The sequence below is a fragment of the Saimiri boliviensis genome, chromosome 11 (assembly GCF_048565385.1).
Source record: "Saimiri boliviensis isolate mSaiBol1 chromosome 11, mSaiBol1.pri, whole genome shotgun sequence".
Classification (NCBI taxonomy): Eukaryota; Metazoa; Chordata; class Mammalia; order Primates; family Cebidae; genus Saimiri; species Saimiri boliviensis.
In genome coordinates this window covers 31,463,376-31,476,075 of record NC_133459.1, presented here as the reverse complement: position 1 = coordinate 31,476,075, position 12,700 = coordinate 31,463,376, and the positions used below count along the sequence as shown (strand labels likewise).

At 51.7% G+C, this 12,700-nt stretch overlaps 1 protein-coding gene across 3 annotated transcripts in view; it reads right to left on the bottom strand.

Moving 5' to 3' along the window:
* Positions 1–12,700, bottom strand: part of NHSL3 (NHS like 3) — a 35,166-nt gene that overhangs the window by 5,509 nt on the left and 16,957 nt on the right. For 2 of the 3 annotated variants that reach the window (XM_010348201.3, XM_039474300.1), the window contains exons 2-4: positions 1,233–1,403; positions 1,073–1,128; positions 375–498 (exon numbers count right to left, since the gene is read on the bottom strand). In XM_010348201.3, coding sequence (XP_010346503.2) covers positions 375–498; positions 1,073–1,128; positions 1,233–1,403 — 351 coding nt within the window. Of the gene's footprint in view, positions 1–374; positions 499–1,072; positions 1,129–1,232; positions 1,404–3,364; positions 4,617–12,700 lie in introns of those variants that run through there. The other variant, XM_074380464.1, reaches the window with a different exon arrangement.

Genomic DNA, 12,700 nt, shown 5'->3' with positions numbered 1-12,700 from the left:
CTTTAGTGATAGCTTATTATTTAGTGAACATATTATTATGTGTTAGTTGGCATGCTAAACATTTGGCATGCGTTCCAATAAGGTACTTATCCTCGTTTTTATAAAACATCAAACAGAAGTTCAAAGAGGTTAAGGGTTTTCCCAAAGTCACACAACTCGCAAGTAGTTATACCAGGCCCCCAACAGTTAAGATTTTCTAACTCTTAACTGCTTTACAGTCAGCATATATCATGAATGTGCAAGAGGACACAGGGTACTGTGTTTTCTGAATTCACTGAATCAAAGAGCCTGGCAAATAGTGGATAAGGAGGAAAAAAAACAGAAGCTGGGACCCTACGGTGCCCACCGTCCCTCTCCCCTGCCCACGAATCCACCTTTGCGCTGGATCATCTCCGAGCGGATGGAGAGCGCGTCCTCTGCCGTGGAGCTCTCAGCCAAGTAGGATGTGGTCTGGCTGCAGAAGGAGATGTTGTCTTCATCCGGCCCCGTCCGGGAGGACTATCAGAGAAGAAGATCAGGCCCTGATCAGGGTGGGGTGGGGCTGCCTCTTCAGGGCTCCCACTGGAACGTTTTGGTTTTTATTTTTGTTTCGAGATGGAGACTCACTCTGTCGCCAAGGTTGAACTGCAGTGCTGCAATCTTGGCGTACTGCAACCTCCACCTCCCAAGTTCAAGCAATTCTCCTGCCTCAGCCTCTGAAGCAGCTGGGATTATAGGTACCTCCCACCATGCCTGGCTAATTTTTCTATCTTTGGTTCAGGTGGGATTTTACCATTTTGGCCAGGCTGGTCTCAAACTCCTGACCTCAAGTGATATGTCTGCCTCAGCCTCCCAAAGTGCTGGGATCACAGGTGTGAGCCACTACGCCTGGCCTCCCACTAGAACTTTTGACTCACAGATTCCCTCCAGCATCACCTAGCACTGAGTAACCTTGGACCAGCTCTCAGGGGTCATTTAGCATAGCCCTTTGTGATAGAGGAAGGAAGCTAAGACCCAGAAAGGTTCTAAGACATCTTTGCCATAAGTCAAGCAGGGAGAGAAGAGTCAGGACTGAGCTGAAGGCAGGGCTCACCTGGATGCTCTGGGTGTCTCCATGGTCCCAGCCACCCTTATTCAGTTTCTGTTTCTCTGGAAGACACCAAAAGGGTATGTTGGGTTAGGCCCCTGACCTTGAGAGCTGAGAGAACAGGACTGGAGGGAGGAGAGGGGAGGGGAGTGGAAGGGAAGGTTACCTTGGTGTTGGAGGGAGCGCAGCCCCTCCTGGGCCTGCGTGTGCAGCTCTTCCAGGTGCGGGGGTCGTCCACTGGGGAAGAAGACATTGTCCTGGTGCTCATCCACTGTAGACCCTGGCCCCTGGCTGGCCCCTACACTTAGACGTTTGTCATTCTCAGCCTTGGCAGAGCCTAGTTGGAGGGAGGAGGCAGGGAAATGAGGTGAAGACATCTGGAACCTGGGGATGCCCAGGTATCACAGCAAGGGCATCCATGGTCCCCAGACTACACACGACCCTTGCATACACAAGCAATGCTCCCTTCCCCCAGTCTGGACACATAACCCACAGATCTGGAGTATGCAATCAACACACACAGTCCCCATTACACATACACATACTACACCCCAGTGTACATGTATCTGAGTACCCACACACAGAAAGGGCCCCATATAAGGCACCACACACAGGGCACACAGGTACACAGGTCTACTGCGTATGTACACAGCACCCACAGACATCGTTCACGTATATAAACAAAGAGCATCCGAGTACAAACATACATAGGTACACACTGAGCACATCCAGCCTGCACGTAAACACCCACAGTCCCTGCTCTGTATATAAACAAACAGTAACCAAGTATATATACAACTGCGTACTCACACATCACTCAGGGTCCCACAAATGGCATCCCCAGTATACACATAGTCCATAGCAAATACATTGCTCTCACCTCCATACCCAAAACCCCACTTCACAGGAAAACAAACCACCCTTTTCATACAACCCTTTGGCCCAGGTCCAGGAAAAAGATACCATGAAAAATTAGGAAGGCGAGGGAGCTGGCAGGAGTTACAACCAGATTCCCAGAAAATCCTAGGTGGTGGGGAAAGGGAATGCAGACCAGGGAGATGGCCTCCTGGGTCCCCTACTCACCCATGTGGCTGCCCCTTAATGGAAGGATGGGCAGGGGAGGGGAGAACAAAGACCCAGGCCCCCTCCACCTCCCCAAGGGAGCTCCAGTCTCTCTTGGGGAAACAGTCCCAGGTATCCCCCACTCCTGGAGGCCCTGGCCGTGGCCCCTGTAGCAGAGGAGCCAGGGATCCATTACAAAGGATCCTGTTACAAGCCCCGCCCACAGAGGGGATGGCCATCTAATCCTGGGGATGGGGGACTGTGTCAGCACTTTGCAGCCCCAGCCCCGCTTTAAATGAAACCCACAACATAAGCAAAAGCGCTGGGAGGGTCATGTGACCTTGGTAGCACCTTATAAAGGGACAGGAACAAAACAAGCCCTTTAAAGGGCCATGCCCCAGGAGCACGGTCTTCAGTTCAGAAACCTGCCTTTCTTCCTCCCTCAGCCCATTTGTCAACAGCCAGAGCTCCTGCCCCAGGGAGTCTGCAGGAATCCCACAGGTCAGAGCCAGGAAGCCCCCAACAGATCCAACCAGACCAGTGCACTAGATCCCCAGAGTTTACCAGTGGGGAAGGGACTTAAAGGGGAAAGGCCTTGCCTAAGGTCACCCAGCAACAGGAGTCAGGCAGACCCTGGACTCAACTCTGGGTTCTCAGAGGGGACTCCTGGATAACACCCAGACTGGGGGTCCCTGACCCTCAAAAGTCCAATAAACTCTGGCCCCTATGTCTTAATCCAGGTCTGAAAGCCCAATTCCTAGGAGAAGGAAGGAGGAACAGGCCCCTCCCTCCAAAACTTCTCCATTCTCAGGCCTCTAGGCAGGATTTCACTGAGCAGGCTCCCCAACTTCCAGTGGCACTACTTTCCTCTCTTCTGGGCTCCCCACGTCCTGTCCTCCCCTGCACACTAGGAAAGGCTAGTACACCTTGAATGGGGGGCTATACCCAGTAAAGTGTGGGTAAGCCGGCAGGGAGGCAAGTTTCCAGGGAGGGCTGCAGGTTTCAAGGTCAGAGACACCTGGATCCATCCTCCCACACCAGAAGCAGGGCCCAGACAAAGGCAGCAACAAAGCGACTGGACAAAAGCACAGCCGGAAGGGTGACTCTGGCCTCATTAACAGCCTCTAGCCCTCATCCCATTTCTCTTGCCCAGCCTTGGTCCCCCATCCTACATAAGGATCTGGCAAAGGGTGGCTTGGAGCATCCCTCCCCTCCCCCCAAGCCACACCCACTCACCCTTCTTCTTAAACAGCCCTAGAAGCGCCGGGAGGTGACGGCCCAGGAACACCACCATGACTGCGGGCGCCACTCGGGACGTTCCCTATCCCACTCAGCCTCTCCGGAGCAGAACGCGGGGCGTGCCTTCACTGAAACCCAGCACTATGGGGATGCGCGCCCTCCCGCCCGGCTGCAGAGCGCCGGCTCCAGGCAGAGGAGGGGGAGGGGCTGCTCTCCAGGTCCTCCTCCCACCTTCGCTACTGATCCCGCCCATCTGCTGACCCCGCCCCTCAAGTGGGGTGCAGGGGCACAGAAAGGAAACTGAGGCCAGGAGTCCGTGGGTGATCCGCTCCAGTAGAGTATGGCTAGGGGGACCAAAGATACTCAATCCAGTAGCGGATCACTCACCCTGCCCCCAAGTCCAGAGCTAAGGCAGGGGTCCCAGCTGCCAGATGGTAGGTGGAGGGGCCACCAGACTAGACTTGGCAGGGTGCCCACCCCCAAGCCTCCTGGCTGGTCAGGGTAATTCCCTGGGGAAAGAGCTCAGAGCATGCAGCAGCCAGGCAGGCAGGAGCCCCGGGCTACTTCTGGGATGGCAAGGCTGTGGGCAGAGCCCCCGGGTGGGGCAGGGGCCAGTCCCAGGACACAGTCCTGGGAAGCCACGGAGATGCCCAGAGCAGAACCACAGTGGCTGACAGTACAGCCCCTAATACATATGTTCGGCCCCACACTTTCCAAAGGACTTTCTTCCCACTGACAATGTGACATCAGAAGCCCAGAGAAGCACCGTGAACTCTCCAAGATCACACTTAATCTTGCAAAGGCTGGACTTCAAAGCAGACATCCTTCTCCCCTAGCCTGGGATCCTTCACATTGGCCCCAGTCTGTCAGTGATTCTGTCCTGGATCACCAGGCAAAGAGAACAGAATTAGCAAAGAAACAGCCCATAGGTGAAGGCAGTAAAAAAGTCAGGAGGGGAAGTGGAGAAGTACTGGGAAGGAAGTCAAGTCCAGATTCAAATCCAGCTCCATCACACAAGTCATGACCTCGTATGAAAACAAGGCCAATAACTCCTCTTTATAAGATTGTTGGCCGGGCGCGGTGGCTCAAGCCTGTAATCCCAGCACTTTGGGAGGCCGAGGCGGGTGGATCACGAGGTCAAGAGATCGAGACCATCCTGGTCAACATGGTGAAACCCCGTCTCTACTAAAAATACAAAACATTAGCAGGGCATGGTGGCGCGTGCCTGTAATCCCAGCTACTCAGGAGGCTGAGGCAGGAGAATTGCCTGAACCCAGGAGGCGGAGGTTGCGGTGAGCCGAGATCGCGCCATTGCACTCCAGCCTGGGTAACAAGAGCGAAACTCCCGTCTCAAAAAAAAAAAAAAAAAAAAAAAAAAAGATTGTTGTGGCTCATACCTGTAATCCCAGCAATTTGGGAGGCCCAGGCAGGCGGATCAGCTGAGGTCAGGAGTTTAAAACCAGCCTGGCCAACATGGTGAAACCCCGTCTCTACTAAAATTACAAAAATTAGCCAGGCATGATGGCAGGCACCTGTAATCCCAGCTACTTGGGAGGCTAGACAAGAGAATCACTTGAACTGGGGAGGTGGAGGTTGCAGTGAGCCAAGATCGCACCACTGCACTCCATAGGTGACAGAGCAAGACTCTTTCCCCCTCAAAAAAAAAAAAAAAAAAAAAAAAAAATTAGCTGGGTGTGGTGGTGCATGGCTATAATCCCAGCTACTTGGGAGGCTGAGGCAGGAGAATCTCTTGAACGCAGGAGCCAGAGGTTGCAGTAAACCAAGATCCCACCACTGCACACCAGTCTGGGTGACAGACAAGACGCCATCTCAAAAAGAAAAAAGAGAAAAAGAAAAAAAAAAAAGGCCGGGCGCGGTGGCTCAAGCCTGTAATCCCAGCACTTTGGGAGGCCGAGGTGGGTGGATCACGAGGTCGAAAGATCGAGACCATCCTGGTCAACATGCTGAAACCCCGTCTCTACTAAAAATACAAAAAATTAGCTGGGCATGGTGGCGTGTGCCTGTAATCCCAGCTACTCAGGAGGCTGAGGCAGGAGAATTGCCTGAACCCAGGAGGCAGAGGTTGCGGTGAGCCGAGATCGCGCCATTGCACTCCAGCCTGGGTAACAAGAGCGAAACTCCGTCTCAAAAAAAAAAAAAAAACAAAAAAAAAACAGGATTGTTGTAGCCATTCATTTATCAGCAAACATTTATTAACCTAGTACTAGGGACTATCATTAATGGAGAACTTCTTTATCTTGTTCACCAGTTTATCCCCAGAGTATAAATCAGTGCCTGAAATATGCTATGAGTTGAGTTCAATAAATATTTGATGAATACATGGATGAGGTAAACTAACAATGTAATTTTGGGTAGTGAAGACTGCAGAGCTGTGACAGGAAGGTTTGGTGGGGCCAGTGTGGGGAGTGGTTTAGTTAGGTTGTCAAGAAAAGCCCTTTAGCCAGGCACCATGGCTCACACCTGTAATCCCAGCACTCTGGGAGGCCAAGGTGGGTGGATCACCTGAGGTCAGGAGTTCGAAACCAGCCTGGCCAACATAGTGAAACCCATTTCTACTAAAAATACAAAAAATTAGCTGAGTGTGGTGGAGCATACCTATAATCCCAGCAACTTGGGAGACTGAGGAAGGAGAATTGCTTGAACCTGGCAGGCAGAGGTTGCAGTGAGCTGAGATCACACCATTGCACTCCAGCCTGGGCAACAAGAGTGAAACTTCATCTCATAAAAAAAAAGGAAAGAAAAAAGAAAAGCCCCTCTAAGAAAAGAACAGGCTAGGCACGGTGGCTCACACCTGTAATCCCAGCACTAGGAGAGGCCAAGGCAGGAGGATGGCTTGTGGTTAGAAGTTGAAGATCAGTCTGAGCAACATGGCAAGACCCCATCTCTACAAAAATTTTTAAAAATTAGCCAGGCATGGTACACACACCTGGGGTCCCAGCTACTTGGGAGACTAAGACAGGAGGATTGCTTGAGCCTGGGAGCTCGAGGCTGCAGTGAGCCATGTTTGAGCCACTGCACTCCAGCCTAGGTGACAGAGAGAGACCCTGTCTTTAAAAAATAAAATTGGTCAAATGTAGTGGCTCACACCTGTAATCCCAGCATTTTGGGAGGCTGAGGCAGGCGGATCACCTGAGGTCAGGAGTTTGAGACCACCCTGGCCAACATGATGAAACTCAGTCTCTACTAAAAATAGAAAAAACTTAGCTGGGCATGGGGGCGCATGCCTGTGGTCCCAGCTACTCTGGAGTCTGAGGCAGGAGAATTGCATGAACCCAGGAGGCAGAGATTGCAGTGAGCTGAGATAGCACCACTGCACTACAGCCTGGGTGACAATGGGAGACTGTCTCAAAAAAATAATAATAATAATTTAAAAATAAACAGAAGGCCAGGTGCAGTGGCTCACGCCTGTAATCCTAGCACTTTGGGAGGCTGAGGTGGGTGGATCACCTGAGGTCAGGAGTTCAAGACCAGCCTGGCCATCATGGTGAAACCCCATCTTTAAATAAATAAATAAATAAATAATAAAAATAAAATAAAATAAACACAAAAGGACATTGGAACTGAGACTTGAATACTGAGGAGCCAGTCAGGACAGGTACTGTGGGGAGAGTCTTCTAGACAGGCTACAGCAACTGTAAAGGCCTTGAGGCAGGAGTAGTGGGTTTCAGGGAACAGAGGGGAGGCCAGTATGGCTGGAGGACTGAGCAATGGAAAGAATGGTAGAAGATGGAATCAGAGGAGAGCAGGCACCAAGTCAGGCTGGGGTGGGCCCCATAGGCCTTCAGGGTTTCAGCTGGGTAGTGACACTGTTAAAAAATATTCCTGTGTGTGCAGTGGCTCACGCCTGTAACCCAGCACTTTGGGAGGCTGAGGCAGGAAGATCATCTGAGGTCAGAAGTTCAAGACCAGCCTGATCAACATGGTGAAATCTCATCTCTACTAAAACTACAAAAATGAGCCAGGCGTGATGGCATGTGCCTGTAGTCCCAGCAATTAGGCAGGCAGAGGTGAGAGAATCGCTTGAACCTGGGAAGCGGAAGTTGCAGTGAGCCAAGATCACGCCATTGTACTCTAGCTGGGGTGATGGAGAGAGACTGTCTCGAAGAATATATATATATATATATATATATATATATACACATTGCAGCCTGGCACGGTGGCTCACACCTGTAATCCTAGCACTTTGGGAGGCTGAGGGAGGTAGATTACATGAGGTCAAGAGTTCAAGACCAGCCTGGCCAACATGGCAGGTAGATCACGTGAGGTCAAGAGTTTGAGACCAGCCTGGCCAACATAGCAAACTCTACTTAAAAAAAGAAAAAAAAAAATGGCCAAGCATGGTGGCTCACCCCTGTAATCGCAGCACTTTGGGAGGCCAAGGTGGGCAGATAAAGAGGTCAGGAGTTCAAGACCAGCCTGGTCAACTTAGTGAAGCCCTGTCTCTACTAAAAATACAAAATTAGCTGGGCATAGTGGTGCATGCCTGTAATCCCAGCTTCTAAAAAGGCTGAGGCAGAGAATCGCTTGAACCCAGGAGGCGGAGGCTACGGTGAGCCGAGATGACAGCATTGCACTCCAGCTTGGCCAACAAAAGCAAAACTCCATCTCAAAAAACAAACAAAAAAATTCCCTGGGAGGCTAAAGCAGGAGGATCTCTTGAGCCCAGGAGTTCAAGGTTATAGTGAGCTATAATCGTGCCACTGCACTACAGCCTGGGCAACACAGTAAGTCCCTGTCTCTAAAAAAAATTAAATAAAAATAAAGCTTAAAAAAAAAAAAAAGTAGGCTGGGCGCAGTGGCTCAAGCCTGTAATCCCAGCACTTTGGGAGGCCGAGGCGGGCGGATCACAAGGTCAAGAGATCGAGACCATCCTGGTCAACATGGTGAAACCCCGTCTCTACTAAAAATACAAAAAAAAAAAAAAATCAACTGGGCATGGTGGTGCGTGCCTGTAATCCCAGCTACTCAGGAGGCTGAGGCAGGAGAATTGCCTGAACCCAGGAGGCAGAGGTTGCGGTGAGCCGAGATCGTGCCATTGCACTCCAGCCTGGGTAACAAGAGCGAAACTCCGTCTCAAAAAAAAAAAAAAAAAAAAAAGTTTCCCCTAGTAACTCTAAAAAGCATAGCAGAGACTGCAAAAGAGAGTCTGTGAACTATATATATGTATCTGTGCAGGAGCCCACCAGCCATGCCTGAGGACACCCCTCTGTCATAGGCACCTTTCTCTCTGAGTCAGCAGGGAACTAAAAATTCACAGCAGCTCCTAAGTGACACGACACCCCTGCAGCTCGTTCCCCATTTGCTGCCACCCTAGCACTGGCCTCTCAAAGACTACTCAAGCACAAGCTGAGCCCTTGCTCTCCAGAGAACAAACATTTGTGGAGCTGAATAGTCACATCTACAAATCATTGAGATCTAAACAACAATCCTAAGAAGTAGACACTTTTACTCCCATTTTATAGATGAGGAAATGGAGGCCAGAGGGAGCAAGCATTATAAAGCTGCCTTCCCTACCCTTCACGGTATAAATGACAAAGCAGTATTCTGCCTCAGAACAACTTGAATCCAAACGCCATGTTCTGTGCGCTTTGCTAGCTACAAACCTGATATCCCCTCTGAAGAAGGGTCATGGGACCCCATCATTCCTACAAATTGGAGCTTTCTTGACCACCTACTGTACTCACTCTTCCCCTCTTAACCCAGGCCCACCCACCCACCCTTCTTATCAGTCTCACACAAACAGAAAAGACCAGTAGACCAACATTTGCAGGATAATTCATGCCAGGCACCAAGCCAGGTCCTGGTGGAAGGCAAAACACAGTCTCTGTCCTCATGGATCTTACAAAAGCTCTTCGAGGCAGGTACTGGAAGGTAATTTTCTAGTAACTGATCACAGGCCTGTGAAGCTCAGAGAGCCATGTAACTTCCCGAGCTCTGGCTGGCTCTAAAACTGGAGCCTTTCAGCACACAGGACAGTCATCCTCAGCTACCCTCTAACCAGGGAAACTAAGGGCTGAGCTCCTGCCAAGATGGGGGTGGGGGAACATCAGCTCATCACGGTCCCAGGCCCACAGCTGGCAGGCAGGGCCACAGCTGCAAGTTCCCGGAGATCCAAGGGCTTACACTTGATAACATCTGGTTGCCCCAGCAACACCCCTCCCCCTGCCCACCCACAGTCAGAGCCCGCAGCCTCTCAGAGCCACCCCAGGTCTATCTATACACCTGTGGCTTGTTTAGGGAGGGGCTCAGCAACCTGAGTCCCAGGTGACAGGGAGGGGTACTTCACCAAAAAACTAAGGTCCAGAGGGTGGAAGGACCTTGCCCACAGCCACGCTTAAGAGTCCTTGTTCCAGGGCTTTCTGCCCGGACAGTAGAGAGGTACAGCCTAGGGCTGAAGCCATGAGGGAAGCACCCCCACACTGCCTCCCCATCCCCAACCTGCCTGGGGGAGGAGGCTTCCTGGATCTGAGAAGACACCTTGCTCCTGGACACGCCCCCAGTACACAGGGCACACCGGGAAGCACATTGCACGTTCCTCAACTCAGAGACAGTTTACCAGGGCAGGGACTCGGGCAGTGTCCCACTGGGGCCACCTCCACAGGTGGGTACTCTCGAAACCACACCCACGAAGCTCACCTAAATCACCCTGGTCCCTGCCTTCCTCACCCGTGACCGACTGCACAGACTCACACAGGGCCTGCCAAGGGGCTGTCTGTACAGAAAAACAGGTGTGTGTGGCCCCTACTCAGGGGCTTTCCTGAGCCTGGGGAAAGGGAGGAATGGCAGGAGCCCTGCCTCCCAAGGCCACGCGCATGCGCATGCACTATCTTGGCAACATCCTCCCTGGGGTGAGGCCTCAACCTGCCCCATTCCAGAGCAAGGGGCGGGGGTGGTGGCGCGCCCACAGCCAGGCAGGCCTGACTCAGGGGAGAGGAATGAGGGGGGAGGGCACAGCTGTCCAGGTGGCCTTGCTCAGGAGGCTGAACTCTCTGAAGCCAACCCAGCCTCCAACTCCCTACTCCTGTCTGAACCAACTCCTGGCCAGCCCATGAGCCAGAATTCTGGGTGTTCAGAGGCCCTTAGCCTCAACCCCTCACCATACAGGTGAACAAACGAAGACATCCCCCGCCCCACCCCATTACACATTCTAGAAGCAGAACCGAACCCAGAGTGTTTGTAGATTTTATCTCCAAAGAGGCAAGACAAAGGAAAATGAGCATAACAAACTTTCAGGTGGAGGCCCTTCACAGTTCTCAAAACACTTTCTCTTCTACTGTCTCGAAGAACACCTAACAGAAAAGCTAAAAGGCAGGAGTGGTTTCCTTTTTACAAGTGAGCACTAGGAGGCTCAAGGGAAAGTGACTAATTTGCTCAAGGTCACCCAGCTAGGGAGTGGCAGATCTCAGATTTGAACCTGGGTCTCACTCCAACAACCTTAGTGATTCTAAGTCTGAGAAAGTTCATGGGTAAGGAGGGTCGGGGTTGTTGGGGGACAGCCTCAATCTCTGCCCAAAGAAAAGCGGGAGCTCTGCACCCAACCTGTGCAGGAATACCCCTCCTTCCTTCCCTTGGTGTCCAGCCCCACCCCAGCGGGGGCAGAGCAGACAGGCCGGTTTTAAGGTAAATAATGGGGGGCAGGGAGTGCCCAGAGCAGGGAGGGGAGGAGCCCAACCCACGGGGTGCCCTGGGGGAACAAGCATTAGTGCAGGGAGGAATTAGCTATAATAATATTAATAAATATCCTAACGAGTTTCTGGGCCAGTATTTGCTCCCAGCAATGACATAATAATCCCTTTCGGCCAAGGTACAATTCTAACTTTCCATAGCCCTTTTCTTAGTAGCTTCAAGGTATGATTATCCCCAACTTATGGATGCCAGAGAGGCAGCCACCAGAGTAAGAAGAAAGAGCTGGGAATCAGGAGGTGTGGATTCCAGGCCTCGGATAAATGAATGGCTCTCTGGGTCTCAGTCTCCTCATCTGTAAGGTGGGACTAATACCCACCTCACAGAGTGCCTGGGAACCTTAAAGAAGGCCACACAATCCATAAACTCTGACCCCAACGGTCAGAAACTTGCCCAAGGTCACACTGCTAGTAATGTCAGAGGCAGGATATAAGCCCAACTCTGACTGGCTGCAAAATCATATTCTCCCCATGTCAGCAGCAGCCTCCTCTCCACCCACTCCAGCTCTCTTCAAATCTCAAGCAGAGTTAAGGACCATTAAGATAAGGTCTGATAAGGAACACTTGACATCAGCTCCCTAGCTCTTTTTAGTGACACCCCTCTCTGGCAGCCCTAACCCCTGTTTGGGAGGGAAGGGAATTCCATGCCCAGAGCAGATCTCACTGCCCTGGAGTGAGGAGCCCTAGGTTGGAGCTTTCATTTCCCCTGAATTGCAGCGATCCTGAGCCAGGCACTGTTTTTTTTTTTTTCTGGGCCTCAGTTTCTTCATCTGGGATGTGGCAGGGTTGAAGAAATGATCTCCAAGAGCCCTCACTATGGATGACTCTGCCCCTAGAAGGAACGAGGTCAGTGGTTCCGCTTTGAGTCAAGGCCTGGAGCAGCAAGGAGATTCGCTTTATCTCAGATCCTTCAGATCAGAGAGAGCTGGACCAGCCTCTTATCTAGAAGCCCAGGGCTCCCACAAACAAGTCACTCAAGCAGTTGGTCACAAGTCTCCCCCCAAGAAAGGGGAGGAGACATGGGGGGAATGAAGGAGAGAGCCTTCTCCAGCTGTGGAGCCTACCAAAGACCCTGGACTCCAAAAGGTTAAACCTCCAGGTCTACAAGCAGTGGGAGGGATGAAAAGAATTCCAGATGGTCTGACTCCAGCAGTCCCTTCCCTCAGTCTCCCCGTGTGCACAATGGGAACAATAAATCCAACCAGAAGAAGGGCCATGTGTGTGAGCTGGACCATGCAAAACGAATGGGAACGGGAAGAGGACAAGTCTTCCTGGGCTCCCAATTCACATCCGCCACCATTCCCCGACCTGCCCAGGACCGAGTGCCCGGCTAGCCTGGGAAGGGGAGAGTTGGGTGGATCCCTGAGTGCCAAGGCCAAACAATCCCGGCAGGTTACAGTGTCTTTCCAGCAGTCAGGAGGCCTTACCTCGTATACCTTCACCCTTCTCTACCTTCCAAGGGCATTTGATCTGAGGGATCAATCCTTCCTTGAGTCTTGATTTCCCCTTCCCACCTGCACCCTCTCTAAGCCCTTGGAGGTTTTAATGCTTAGTCCTCAACCCCTAATTCTCCCCACAGTGCTTCCTCCGCTAGTCCTCTCGACATAGTCCAAATCCCCTGAGTTGTAGG